Source organism: Hordeum vulgare, chromosome 2H (assembly GCF_904849725.1).
Source record: "Hordeum vulgare subsp. vulgare chromosome 2H, MorexV3_pseudomolecules_assembly, whole genome shotgun sequence".
NCBI lineage: Eukaryota > Viridiplantae > Streptophyta > Magnoliopsida > Poales > Poaceae > Hordeum > Hordeum vulgare.
In genome coordinates, this window is record NC_058519.1 from 33,630,244 (window position 1) to 33,645,201 (window position 14,958).

The 14,958-nt window shown below is 43.6% G+C and overlaps 1 protein-coding gene and 1 non-coding gene across 2 annotated transcripts; both read right to left on the bottom strand.

Moving 5' to 3' along the window:
• Nucleotides 1-8,768: 8,768 nt before the first annotated feature.
• TRNAE-CUC lies at nucleotides 8,769-8,841 on the bottom strand. Its single transcript has one exon. It is a non-coding gene; the product is annotated as a tRNA-Glu (tRNA).
• A 69-nt stretch (nucleotides 8,842-8,910) lies between these two features.
• LOC123424672 (alpha-L-arabinofuranosidase 1-like) lies at nucleotides 8,911-14,226 on the bottom strand. Its single transcript, XM_045108330.1, has 17 exons — nucleotides 13,500-14,226; nucleotides 13,118-13,172; nucleotides 12,799-13,010; nucleotides 12,487-12,608; nucleotides 12,251-12,404; nucleotides 12,035-12,104; nucleotides 11,808-11,953; nucleotides 11,666-11,711; nucleotides 11,536-11,588; nucleotides 10,869-11,013; nucleotides 10,477-10,595; nucleotides 10,324-10,395; nucleotides 10,122-10,225; nucleotides 9,842-9,898; nucleotides 9,527-9,725; nucleotides 9,269-9,412; nucleotides 8,911-9,153 (listed from the first exon to the last, which is right to left on the bottom strand). The coding sequence occupies exons 1-17, from the start codon at nucleotides 13,689-13,691 to the stop codon at nucleotides 9,034-9,036; spliced, it is 2,010 nt and encodes a 669-aa protein (XP_044964265.1). The 5' UTR covers nucleotides 13,692-14,226; the 3' UTR covers nucleotides 8,911-9,033.
• Between the last annotated feature and the right edge of the window lie 732 nt (nucleotides 14,227-14,958).

The window sequence follows — 14,958 nt, forward strand, 5'->3', positions numbered from 1 at the left end:
ATATCTATCGCTAGTCATGACAATGTTATGATCACTCCTATGGTGTTTACCCGGTTCCCCGTTCCCCAAACGTAGATCGAACCTAAACAAGAATCGTATGCGAAGTAGTAGGCGAGGAGAGGAAAATTGCTTACTGCCATTGCCGAAGTGTTGCGCCGCAGATGCCGGTGAAGGTGGCCGGAGGTTGACTTGCCGTTTTCCGGTCTGCTACATGTTGCCACCTTCATAGGTGAGTGGAGAGAGGGGAGAGTGAAGAGACATTGGTGAGGGAAGGTGAGGGTAATAACTACCGGAGCTTCAGAAAGCAATACAGTTTCTCAAGGGTAGCTCCTCGCGTGCAGCCTCCGCCGCCCATGTGCCTGGTGCGGGCCTGGCTCGCGAGAAACTGCTGATTCAAGCGTGCCACACGAGACAGACCAAGAGTTGCTTTCAAGTTCGTGCCATGCCAGCCCAATAGTATATGCTGGCAACCAATCAGCCTATTTTCTTCCCGCACGAGCCTGGTTGGTTCTTATGCGGGCAGCCAATCGCATGCTTAGTGTTTAGTGCATCTACACTCGCCCATTCCAAACCCATTTCAAACGTTCGAGAGGATGACACGGTGAGTGACCGGTTATAAAATCCAATTCAAACGGACGCCTCAAACATTCAGGCTGACCGACACCTCTCATATCCAACCCAAATATGAGGCAAATATGAGAAGGCCCGGGTGTGACTGCATGCGTTCGTCACATCAGACTCTACCCAAGTTGACCTATCCGACCCTCCATATGTTCGTTCTCATCCCCTCCCATAGCAAAACCTAGCCACTCCACTCCCCTCCCCTCCACTCCACTTCATCACCAAGTTCCCGTGTGGCGATCTCTGAACTTCGAACACGGTGGTGCGGTCCAGATGCGGTGCTATCACTGTCTCACCAGAGGCGGTGCGGTCCGTGTGGCGTACGAATGTGGTGGGGGGGGGGGAACCCCTCCGTTGGTGCTTCGAGCGGGAGGACACGCCGTGGGCGTCTTTCGATACAATCATGGCGCGGGCAACCCCTCCGTTGTATTGATAATATGGGATACTTCAATGCTACATCATGGTGCGGGCAACCCCTCTGTATTGATAACATGGGATACTTCAATGCTACATCATGCAATGCATGGAATTCATATTTTATTCATGCTGAAGACAAAAAGGCAAATATCACGAGGTAGCTAATACCACGGATTCCTGTCAGAGATAGAATTGGATACTCATCAGTACATTACATTGGAAGGTGATTCAACATGTCTCTTTGAAGCCTCTATGCCTGATGAAGCATGCTTTACGCATTCATTCTCGCATCTATCCATTGAAAGATAGCACAAGTTGGTCACCAAACAACAGAAACAAAATGACTTGTCTTTGGAGCCCACATTTTTTTTATCATAGATACATAATCCAGTTGGTAAATCTATCTTCTCATTTTCTTGTCCTTCCATGATTTGGCCTATATAATAGAATTGAATCAGTAATATATTTAGAAAGCTATTGCTCACTGAGTTCTAGAAAGGCCATAATCATATAGAAAAAATACTATCGCATAGGAGTTCGTTAGTACCCCGGACGAGAAAGATTAAGAAAAACCTATCTAGTATCTATTTTATTATAGAAAAACTATTCTAAATAAATAAGTAAATTTTATATATCATCGTGCTTCTATGGCCACTTACACTGTGCATAGATCATAGAGCACATGAGAAGAATACAGAGTATGGTCCTTGCGAAGGAGTTCATATATATTTCTATCTAGTTAGCGCAGTGCAATTGAAGTATCTTATTTAGTACTCCTCACGGTATTTAGTGTATGTTTTCTTATCAAAAATACCAATGGAAGATGATTGGTGTGTCCTAGAACCCCTATATATGCCCCTATATTTAGCCTATTTACCAAATATAGACACCAAATTTCAACGAAATCAATAACGGCCGAACGGCCTAAGCTTTAACTGCTTGGTCTGAATGACCTTATCGCTGTCAGATTCTCTGCATGAATCGCAGCGCGCGCATACGTGCCATATGTGACGGTGGTAAGTTTGTAGTAATTGGCATTGTCCCGAACGTCTCGCCACGCTCTTCAAACCACTCGCCTGAACAGCTCGCCACGTTCCCCTCCCACTCCCGCACCAACCTACATTTTTCTCTCCTCCTCTCCATAACGTAACCATCGCTTGCTCTTGCATTCTTCACGGCGCGTCACTCTCCATTTACCCCTCATCTCCCGCTTCTACACTCAGTGTGGTTGCTCTCTAGTCCAACCCATGCGTCCCTGTTTTCATTTGGTTTCTCTATCATCGGATCGGGGGCGGCGGGCGTAGTGTGTGCATTGCGGCTTCTGGGCGAAGTGTGTACTGATACGTCTCAAACGTATATATAATTTTTATTGTTCCATGCTATTATATTATCAATCTTGGATGCTTTATATGTTGTTTTATATCATTGTTGAGAACTAACCTATTAACTCAGTGCCTAGTGTGAGTTGTTGTTTTCTGCATGTTTTTGACCTTTCAGGAAATCGATACCAAACGGAGTCCAAATCCAACAAAACTTTTTGACAATTTTTTTGACAAAAAAAGGACCTGCAAGCTTAGGAGAGAGACCGGAGGCCACACGGGGTGCGCCAAGCCATCAGGGCGCATCCAGGGGGTGGCCACGCGATGATGTCTTGGTACCACCTCCCTCGTCCCCCTGGCATTATTGCACTCCTATAAATTATGATAAAATGGTAAAACACCAGAGAGCCACCCAAAATACTTTTTCCACCGTCACAAGCTTCTCTTCCGCCGTTATCCCATCTGGAGCCCTATTCGGGTGCCCTCCAGTAGGGGGATTGATCTCGGAGGTCCTCTAGATCAACCTTGATGCTCCCATGGTGATGTGTGAGTAGACTACAACAGACCTACAGGTCCGTAGTTAGTACCTAGATGGCTATCTCTCTCTTTATGTTCTTCAATGTAAAAATCACCATGATTAACGCGGTGATCTATCCTATGTAATCATCTTTGCGGTGTGTTTGTTGGAATCCAACGAATTTTGGGTTTATGTTTAGATAATTTATTAGAAGTATTTTAGTCATCTCTGAGTTCTTTGTGCATCAATGCATGATTATGATAGCTTCGTATTTCTCTCCAATCTATTGGATTCGTTGGGCCAACTAGATTGATTTATCTTCAGCGGGAGTGGTGCGTTGTAATGGGTTCAATATTGCGGTGCTCAATCCCAGTGACAGAAAGGGACATGACACGTATTGTATTGTTGTCATTAAGGGTAAAACGATGGGGTGCATTCGTATTAATTGAGTTTACTTCGTCTACATCATGTCATCTTGCTTCAAGCGTTACTCTTTTCTACTTAATACTTTAGATACATGCTAGATAGCGACCGATGCGTGGAGTAATAGTAGTAGATGCTGGCAGGAGTCGGTCTACTTTCTTTGGACATGATGCCTATATATGTGACCATTGTCGTGAATAAATTACAGAACTATGTCCATTTCTATCAGTTGCCCAATAGTAATTTGTTTACCCACCGTATGCTTTCTTCGAGAGAGAAGCCTCTAGCGATAACTATGGTCCCCGGGTCTTCACAAATTATATTTGAAAAACACTAAAAATATTGTTGTTCTTGTATGTCTATTATTTATTTTATATTTATATTATGCATCTATCACTACTCATTGCTTGCAAGTAACGAGTTCAAGGGGCTTGGCAACCCTCTTGTCCGCATTGGGTGCAAGTGTTTGCTATTTTATTGTGTAGATGCTGAAGACGGGCATTTGTGTGATCCTCCTATTCGTTCAATAACCTTTTTTATCACTCAGGGAAATACTTATCTAGAATGGGTTGCATCTCCCCTCCTCTTCGAGGAAAGTATCACCAAATTCTTATCAACTACCTTCATGCAAATTATCATTGACTTGTTCTGATTTTAAATTTTTGTTATCTTAGCTTGCATAAAAATATAAAAAATACAAAAATATTTATCTTTGGTAGTTTACCTGTTTGCTTGTTTACTTGCTAGTTTACTTATTTTGCTTCCTAGTTTAGTTGTCTCATAACTATGTCTCAAGATAATACCAAGTTGTGTGATTTCTCAAATACTAATAATTATTATTATTTTATTAGTGCTCCTATACCAAACACCACTAGTGCGGAGTTTTATGATATTAATGTTGCCTTGCTAAACCTTGTTATGAAAGAGCAATTTTCCGGAAGTCCTAATGAGGATCCGGCTTCGCATCTCAATAGTTTTGTTGAATTGTGTGATATGCAAACGAAAAGGGATATTGATAATGATGTAGTAAAATTGAAAATATTTCCTTTTTAATTAAGAGAAAAAGCTAAAGCTTGGTTTTCATCTTTACCTCGTAATAGTATTGGAACATGGGATAAGTGTAAAGATGCTTTTGCTTCCAAGTATTTTCCTCCTACTAAGGTTATATCTCTCCTTAATCAAAATTTGAATTTCAAACAACATGAGCAAGAACATGTTGCAGAACCACGGGAAATAATGAAATTGATGATTAGAAATTCTCCCACTAATCGTTTAAGTTTATGGATGATTATACAAAATTTCTATGCGGGACTGACCTTTGTGTCTAGAAATCTTCTAGATTCTGCTACAGGTGGTACCATTATGGAGGTGGCATTGGGAGATGCTATAAAACTTCTGGACAATATCATGAAAAATTATTCTCAATGGCACACCGAGCGATCTCCAATTAGTAAGAAGGTAAATTTTGTTAAGTGAGATGATATGGCCATCATCTTGTGCTTTTGATCTCTATCTCCAAAGCACCGACATGATCTCCATCATCACCGACGCCACACCATGATCTCCATCATCATAATTGCCATAATTGTGCTGCCATCGAGGTTGTCGCGCCAACTATGTTGTTACTACTAAAGCTACTGAACTAGCGACAAAGCAAAGCATCACCGGGCGCAAAATAATTAAAGACAACCCTATAGCTCCTGTCGGTTGCCATAGCATCGGCGTGTAAGTCGATATTTAACTATTACAACATGATCATCTCATACATAAAATATATCATATCATGTCTTTGGCCATATCATATCAGAACATACCCTGCAAAAACAAGTTAGACGTCCTTTAATTTGTTGTTGCTTGTTTTACGTGGCTGCTATGGGTATGTAGTATGATCGCATCTTACTAACGCAAAACCACAACGGTGATATACAAGTTGCTATTTAACCTTCTCCAAGGACCACCTTTGTCAAATCTGATTCAACTAAAATTGGAGAAATAGACACCCGCTAGTCATGTTCATGCAACAAGTTGCATATTAGTCGATGAAATCGGTCTCTCGTAAGCGTACGAGTAATGTTGGTTCGGGCCGCTTCATCCAACAATACCGCCGAATTAAGAAAATACTAAGGAGGGCAGCAATCTGAATATCAACGCCCACAAACTCCTTTGTGTTCTACTCGAGATTTCATCTACGCATAGACCTAGCTCATGATGCCACTGTTGGGAACGTTGCATGGGAAACAAAAAATTTCCTATGCAGACATAAGATCTATCCATGGTGATGACCATCCACGAGAGAAGAGATTGGATCCACATACCCTTGTAGATCGCTTAGCGGGAAGCGTTAAGGAATACGGTTGATGTAGTCTAACGTCTTCGCGATCCAATCACGAACCGTCCCACAAACTCCGTACCGATCTAGCGCCGAACGGACGACACCTCTGCGTTTAGCACACATACAACTCGATGACGATCTCCGCCTTCTTGATCCAGCAAGAGGGGCGAAGAGGTAGATGAGTTCTTCGGCAGCACGACGACATCGTGGTGGTGGTGGTGAACTAGTCCAGCAGGGCTTCGCCAAGCTATGCCGGACTAATCTAGACGAAGGAGACGATCTATGGAGAAGAGGGCAACACGTGGCTATTTTCTGGTGTGTGTTGCCCTCAAAACCTCCACTATATATAGGAGGAAGAGGTGGGAGGGCTGCCTTGCCTTCTCCTCCAAGGAGGAGAGGTTCGGCTGAGCTAGGGAGGAGAGTCCTCCTCCAATTCGGTTTGGTGGAGGACTCCCTTCCTAGTTGGTCTCCTCCTTCCTTTTTTTCCTTTTTCCTTTCTTTTTATACATGGCCGAAATAGGTCTTATTGGGCTGGCCACACCGGCCCACTAGGGGCTGGTGCGCCACCTTTAGGCCTACTAGGTCCCCTCCCGGTGAAACCCCAGAACCCATTCGTCACTCCCGGTACTTTACGTGTAATGCCCGAAATCTTTTCGGAAGCCAAATGCAACTTTCCTATATATCAATCTTTACCTCCGGACCATTCTGTAGCTCCTCGTGACGTCCGGGATTTCATCCGAGACTCTGAATAACTTTCGGCCACCAACATCCATAACTCAATAATACCGAAACGTCACCGAACCTTAAGTGTGCAGACCCTGCGGGTTCGAGAACTATGTAGACATGACTGAGACACTCTCCGGTTAATAACCAATAGAGGGACCTAAATGCCCATATTGGCTCCTACATATTCTACGAAGATCTTTATCGATTGAATCTCTATGTCAAGGATTCAGCTAATCCCGTATGTTGTTCCCTTTGTCCATCGGTATGTTACTTGCCCGAGATTTGATCGTCGGTATCTCTATACCGATTTCAATCTCGTTACCAGCAAGTCTCTTTACTCATTCCGTAATACAAAATCCCGTGGCTAACTCTTTAGTCACATTGCTTGCAAGGCTTGTTGTGATGTTGTATTACCGAGTGGGCCCCGAGATACCGCTCTATCATACGGAGTGACAAATCCCAGTCTTGATCCATGCTAACTCAACGTACACCTTCGGAGATACCTGTAGAGGACCTTTATAGTCACCCAGTTACGTTGCGACGTTTGGTACACACAGAATATTCTTCCAGTGTCAGTGAGTTACATGATCTCATGGTCATGGGAACATATCCTTGACATGCAGAAAAACAACAACAATAAAACGACACGATCATATGCTACGTTTATAGTTTGGGTCTTGTCCATCACATTATTCTCCTAATGATGTGATCCCGTTATCAAGTGACAACACTTGTCTATGGCTAGGAAACCTTGACCAATTTTGATCAACGAGCTAGTCTACTAGAGGCTTACTAGGGACGGTGTGTTGTCTATGTATCCACACATGTATCTGAGTTTCCATTCAATACAATTCTAGCATGGATAATAAACGATTATCTTAAACAAGAAAATATAATAATAACTATTTTATTATTGCCTCTAGGGCATATTTCCAACAAGAAGGAGTCGGCATCTCCTCTGGGTGAGAGTGTTGAATGATGATGTATCCGTGTTCCGTGCATGTACTACGGCAAATAGTGATTGAATAGACTGAGATCACACCCGAGATTCTCATGACAGAGCCATATCACCGCAGTATCCCAGTTTGTAATGTATGTCTGAACCCTCTACTGACACTGAGTATCGCTCTTGCTAACCCCTTCCTTGTGATCCTAAAATTGCGACCCATGTTCAACAATGAAGTAATGCTTCAATATGGACAATTGTGGAAGATAATAAATAGATATACATGTGGACTACTACTGGCAAGGGAGCCTCTGTAGGCTCATAATGACAAGTCGAAGACCCAATTGCCTCATAACCCTTTGTTGTTCCATCTCCTCCACGAAGACATCGAAGATGATCTTTGATTTTGTCATCCAGTAATCCCGATCTCTTGTGCATAGTGCAGAAATACCGCTGAGTTATCTTGCATCTATGGTTGCTTGAGTGTACGGCTACCAGATCACCTAGTGGACACATTGAACTACTCGTTTAATATCATGTAGGTGGAGGCGGATGGTGATGAAGCAGTCCGGGTCGGAGAAGACACGCGGTCGACGGCCAGAAGGGGCCGCCGACTCGGTGTAGAGGCCGGATCGCGCCAATGTCGAACTAGAGGCGCAGTGGTCGACGGCGGCGGCGGGCGACGCAAACCGATCTTAGATCGGAAAACCAAAAAGGAAGAGCGCCGACCAAGAGACCGACAAAAGAGAGAAAACCCGGATCAAGAGATCGGGAAAAAGACTCTCTAGGACAGCCGGTCAACAAGACGGACGGACGAACACTAGATTCGGGCGGTGCAGCCCCTGACGGCGGTCATGGAGGCCGACCGTCCCGGGGGCGGCGCGCGGGGCGGAAGCAGTGGGCGACGGCTAGGTCTAGAAACTTACGGCAGATACCACGTTAAAAGGGAATAGAGGGATTGGTGGAATAGTTGTTATATTTGCTTGAGCCTCGTAGGCATATATATAGAAATACATGATCATCTTGGAGTATAAGTCAAGGCCGGAACAAATCATAGTCTATCTATGTTTTTCTAAACAATCACATTAGTCAACAGTTCTCAATTGTTGACCATTGAAGTTAAAAACTGAAGTATTAAAACTAAAACTCAAATAACGCCAAAACTAGGATGCTATCTTGTTATTGTGGGCCGGATAGTTAGATGTTGCTGTAAAATATTCATATTCCGATTGTTGAAGGTTAAAGTTAAAACTGAAAGTGCTAAAACTGCAACTAGAATAGCAGCGTTTGGAAATGGATGTATGATATGTTGTGAAATGGATGTATGATATGTTGTTAGAGTTAAAACTGAAACTGGAATGGTAGACGTTGGAAGATGCAACCTGTATGAATGTGGCGTGGAAAAAAAAATGTTCCCTCACCTCGTTCGATCTCTTGCTAACCTGAAAGTGGCGTCGAAAAAAAATGTTCCGTCGCCGGGACTTGAACCCGGGTCTCTCGGGTGAGAGCCGAGTATCCTAACCACCTAGACTACGACGGAATGTGGTGATCAACTGGACATTCCATTTGTAGTTCGATGGCACAAAGCTATCGCTCAAACGGATAGGAATTAGTGATAAGCTTCATGTACGGCTACGTAATGTTTCTTTCAGACTTACAATCCAGGCACACAGAATAATACAGTCTACATTGTACGTGTTCGTAGTGGTAATAATCTCTATGGTTTTCTTCTTCATATGGTCGAGTGTTTGCTGGGTTCCAGCAGGAGATCGAACGAGGTGAGGGAGTAAGGGCTCACTGACACGCCCATCTGCTCCTTGGCGTCGGCCACCGGGCTCGACACCGGCGCCACCTGCAGAATTCCAGCAACGCCGGTTGCAGAGTCAGCAAGCACCCACAGAGAAACAGCTACAGCGAGCTATTCACCGCTATGATCAACTCAGTCAGTGTGGTGGTGTGGTGCTGACCTTTTCGGGCTGCTGGAAGGAGTTCTCGTCGAGCGGCGCGGCGGATGTCAGCACCGTCTTCTTCGAGCCGGAGCTCTTGATGCCGCTCCCCAGTCCGGTGACCGTTATGTTGAGATCCACGGCTTTGCTGCCGAAGTTCACCACCTGCGGAAATGATTGTTGTGTTTGGTCATTTTGTCTAGTTATAAGGTTGGTCAGCAGAGCTTTCTGAAAGAAAATTGAGGGGGGGGGGGGGGGGGGGGGGGGGGATGGGACCACCTTTATTTTCAGGTAAGTGCTCTTGTCTTTAGGGCTCTGCCAGGTGATGGCAGATGCAACCATCTGATCGTAGTTGGAGATCTGCATGGTTGTGGGGTGAAAGGTTGCGCCGCTCGAGTCCTTGAAGAAGTGTAGCATCCAGTAGTTTGGGCATCCGTAGTGCTGCCATGAGTTGAACACAATGGCATCCGGGCTCCACCTGCAAAGCACATAATTTTTTTTGTGTGTTGGTTATCCAAATACATGACGACCGAGGCTTGAAAACCATACCAAAATCTGAAACAATGCTTTTAATTTAAGATGTTGAATCTTTACTTGCGATCATTGTCATTTACGAAAAGCGGTGCGCAGCTTGCCATCTCGACTACGTCACTGCAGTAAAACAATGGGCAAAACATCAACCTTTGTGATCAACCGGTAATGCAGATGCCAGAAAGCCACACAGATGGTGGAAAAGGCTAGGCATTTGCCACTATCATTCATTTAATGTGAAAAGCTCTGCTTCTCAATGCAGTTCTAACTTTTAAATTAGTAAGAGCGAGAAGGAAAACATGTCAATCATGGAAAAAAGATACTGATAAGAGCATATAATAACCTGTTCTTCTCTAATCCAACGAGAAACGCAGCTTCTGCGAGTGCTGCTACCAGTGTTCCTTTGCCAGCGTCGTTTCCAGTCACGGCGTACTCGCTAACAATTGCCTACAGATTGACAGTGCTTCCACAAGTCATTTCCAGCTAAGGCACAGAAAATTGCAGATGTAGTGATAGCATTTGAAGTTTGGAAAAATACTACGCACCTTAGGTCCGCTGCGTGGTGTGTTGTCAAACATACTAGTTCTGGAAAACATATTAGCAGAAGATGCATAGACCTGCAGCAGAGATGAAGTTCTTATCAATCATTGAGATCAATTTGTTATAGCAAGCCACGGAACATGACGGAGGGGTATTACATGAACATCATATAGATCGGCAGGGTTGGATGCCGAAATAGTTGACTTATCACAGCTTGATATAATATTGATGTCTGGGTAGGCAGCTTTAATCGCAGAATAGAACTTTCGGTAATTGCCTATTAATCCAAGTAAACAGGTAGTATGAGATTTCCTGCTTTATCAATGACATTAAAAAAAGAGTGATATCTTTGTGCATCCTTACACTAAGAAGAGAAGCAAGGTTGCAGGTACAGGAGTAGCAGAAAAAAAGTCTGTCTTCAATTAAAAGCAGCAGGGCTAAAATTCTATGCAATCATGACATATAAAGAAAGCTCTTAATCCACCTACACACTGAATCAGGTGCATATTTACTACCCTAGGAAAGAAGGATATAAAACTGAACTAGAAACCTCTGTAGTAGAGCATCCAGCATTCTTGATTCCCTATTGAAACATAATCAAGCTTAAAGGGCTGAGGATGCCCCATTGCCGCACGAACTGAACCCCATGTAGTGTTGACCCCTCCCCTTGCAAACTCGATACCATCAACAACATCCTGAAATATTACAAGCATGAAGAAAATGCAGGGAAAGCCAAGAAGGTGGTGAATGTTTAGCAACTAATTTCTTTTACTTGGCATCAACATGAGGATGAGTTTCATAATTGAGAACATTATGTGTTATAATATATTTTGTGGTAACAACTGAACCAAGGATGCCCGTGGAAAATTTAATCACAATATAAATCATTTGGTTTGCAAACACACCTGCCACAAAAAAAGGTTGATTTAGTATTAAAAACCTTGAACCTACTTTGTAAACCAGTTCTCTTTTGTACTTTCTGTCTCTTGTAGTGGCAATTCCTCATAGAACAAAGTTCATGCTGCCTATTATTAGCGAGGTTGGACATCATATGTGTTGTTTTCTAATAACAGAGGAGAACACACATGGCGTGAAACTAAATCAGAGATTTCATTTTGCACATTAGGTTATCCAGGCAGGTTTCTTTCCTTTATCAACTTTATCAACTTTTTTTTTCCTTTATCAACTGACAGACAATATAGTACTGAAGAGCATACCTTCACCAGAGATGCAATTATTGCAGTAGGAACTTCTTCGTTAATGCTTGCTCCTGCAGTACTGACAAGCATTTCATAAGACAGATCAAGTTTTTGCCAGAAGTCGTACATCTATGTAGACTGAACATACCATCATTCACCACCCAAACAGGGGAAGCACCAAGGTCTTCAGCTAACTGCAGTAAATAAATATCAGTATGAACTTATGAAATATACACATTGGAGAACTTTTAGTGTGTTAAAATCAAAGACTGTGTCTGTGTTCCATTTACCTGAAGGAACTCAAAGAATCCGAGTCCATCGTCAGTCCAGTATCCCCAGGCATCATTGACATGGCCAGGTCTTTCCTCCCATGGACCCACAGTTTCGCCCCAATGAAACGCATTTCTTAGATAGTTTCCCATGGCATAGTTACCGCCTAAAATACATTTGGTATATCATCAAAATCATGTAATGCTATAAGTTAACCTTGGATGTAATAACTGCAAATACGACAAACCTGGAAACTTGAGAAACTGGGGCTTTAAATTGGCCAACATAGAAGCAAGATCCTTCCGAAAGCCATGTCCCTGGGAAGAAAATATATAATGAATAAAAGTTCAAACACCGTACAGGTGAAAACATAAATATCGTTGGTTCTCATCGCCTTCTTCAGCAAAAAGAGACACGGTTCTTTTGTAAGCTCTCAGGCAAAAGAAAACCGCACCAAGCGTACCATGTAAGTGTCTGATGGCATGACCGACACTTGATCGAGCCAGACCACCCCAGTTTTAGAGGTTGTAATTTGAAGCCTTGAATTAGTGTTATTTTGGCTGGAATACAAACGGAACTGTATCTTTGTCCAGTCGGCGAATTGTTTCTTGCCACCCCTGTAAGCACCAGTGGAATGAATGTCATAACTACGCAAACTAATGCAGCATCTCTGATAAATTGACGATGGCATAACATTACGTGATGGTGCGAGAAGCGAGTTTGTGCAGACCATCAGAGCTTGTCAAAGAAACAGTCAAGGAAACTGCATCTGAAGACCTAATGTGCAGGCTCACCTTATAACCCTTCCTTCTTTCAACGTTCTGGAAAGAGGAAAGCAATATGAGGCAAACTTGTAAAGAGATCCATTTCATTTAAAAGGATAATGCATTTCAAACCGAACTGAAACTGCCATATATGCTCTGCAATATTATAGACCGAATATGTTGTATTTCTTTCGAAAACAATTAAACATATTATATGTGCAGACATATGAAGAAAGAAATATCATACCATGCCCCAGTAGCCAGGATTGTAGACCCCAACGCCTCCGGATGGGCAGACATTAGTTCCTTTAGAACCACAAAGAACTTCCATTCGGAGTGCGACCGGGTTACGTTCGAAACAAGACGTCCGATCGGTTCCCACGATGATGCTTGATTCATTTCCAATTATGAACCATGGGTCGATGTTTGATGGTGTATTAGGCCCACCAGCCTCAAAACCTGGAAGTGGTTTTTTCAGAGCATACACAACACCGAGCGAGGAAAAATGGAAGTGCACAATAGACCCTTGACTCATTAACATATCCTGGTAATTAAGATTTCCTTACCTCTGTTGCTTACAAGCTCTGCCCACAACCCACCAGCACCAGCATGGTTGATCTCCTACAGATAAAACCAAAAAAATGATTTGAATCACTAATTGTTGTTGAGTTTATCCGCTTTGCAGCAAAATCAAATTAAACCATTTTTCCAAGATCCATTTTCTTTTTAACCGAGACAAACTGGGACAGAACCGCACTATGTAATCCTATGAGATTCAGTTAACCAATATAGCTGCAATATAGTTTAAACTGTAGCCAAACAAAATGTCCCTACTGAATTTTTTATGCAAAGTTTTACCAGGTGGCTAGTACAAACTCGAACAAAGAGCGCAAATTTTTCAGCAATCGCAGTTTAACAAGCAATTCACCAAGAGACTCTTATTCTCACCTCAAAAAAGATGCCGAACATCTTGTCAGGCATCTTCCGCGCAGTCTGCGGCGAGGCGTCCACGCTCAGCTGCCCGGCCTGACCCGCCACGAACCTAACAGAGGACGATGCCCAGCACAAGGCACACAGAAATACCAGCACACAACGGAGCCGATGGCCGGCATACGCCCTCGGCATGGCCATTGCGCTCATCCGAATCCCCCCAGCTCAAATCAAAGAACATAGTACTGATTACTGAACGCACAGCCTACATATATAGCACGGGGTATGGCTCATGCAACAAGAGGCTAGAAACGTACTGCGTCAAGTAACCAGCAATTTGAGCAAAAAGTTGTTCCACGAGTGGAAGCAAAGCTAGCAGAGAGGATATCCAATGGACGAGGTACTGAATGGACGAAGATGGGCACGGATGGAGACATCAGCATTCTGTTTGAAGCTTTACTCCTCCGTCCCATCCTTGCGCCACCACGTCGCGGGGAAGCAACCGAGTTCCGTTGATGAATCAGTGGCAGCTACTCTTCCACTTGAAGATTATCCGTAAGTGCTCTGCTCACACTGGAGGCGAAGTCTGCAGAAATGGAAATGGTGGCGGAAAATAAACAGAGACAGTGGATTTGGCTCGCTGCGTGATTGAGTACAGTTGAAGCCAAAGCAAAGAATAATATGTGCTCATCCTGGAATAGTGGCCTCGGCTAATTGGGGAATCCAACAGCTCGATGCAGAGAAGATGGGGGTCGGCGAAGTGGTATGCTGGAGGAGCGGCCGGCGCGGTGAGTGAGCAACTGAGCATGCGGCGCGTACGGCGGACGGCGGAGGCGGCGGCCGTCGCCGGGGGGCTTGGCGACTCGGTTGGCCGTTAGCTTAGCTGAAACTTGAAAGATTTCCTTTCCTGATATTTTGTCGCGGGAAAGCTGGAGTATTTCTGTTTTAATAGGAATATAAAACAACACCCTCCCCCCCCCTCTCAAAATATAAGTCCTTTTAAATGTTTCACTAACGAACTATATACAGATGTATATATACATATTTTAGAGTATAGATTTACTCATTTTGTTCCGTATCTAGTTTTTATTGAAAATTTCAAAAAGACTTATATTTAGGAACGGAAGGAATATAAAGAAAAGGCCAGTGCTCTGCGCCGGCACGGCACGCGGACCGCCCGATCCGCCGGATTAGCTCTGGTTTAAACGTCAGATCTGTCCATGCATCAAACATCCTCGATGCAGCAAATTTCGGCTACGATGCACTAAATTTCGGTCACGGATGCATCAAAAATATGGCTGTAGCAAAAAAATATCAACATGGTCGTAGCAAAAAAAAAAGGATGCTGATGATGTGTGGTAGCAAAACAAAATGTGGGTTGTAGCAAAACAATCCGGTGAACTCAGGTTGCAACTTTGACGAACGTGTATGCAATTTCTTCAGTGAATGGTTGTAGCAAGAAAAATACCGGTTGTAG

Bases quoted from the DNA above. Each gene is read 5' to 3' on its own strand.
- LOC123424672 (XM_045108330.1), bottom strand. From the start codon at position 13,691: ATGAGCGCAATGGCCATGCCGAGGGCGTATGCCGGCCATCGGCTCCGT. The intron at 10,226-10,323 runs GTGCGTAGTATT...GTCAATCTGTAG, and splicing joins CACCACGCAGCGGACCTAAG to GCAATTGTTAGCGAGTACGC. The intron at 9,154-9,268 runs GTCAGCACCACA...GGAATTCTGCAG, and splicing joins CCTTCCAGCAGCCCGAAAAG to GTGGCGCCGGTGTCGAGCCC.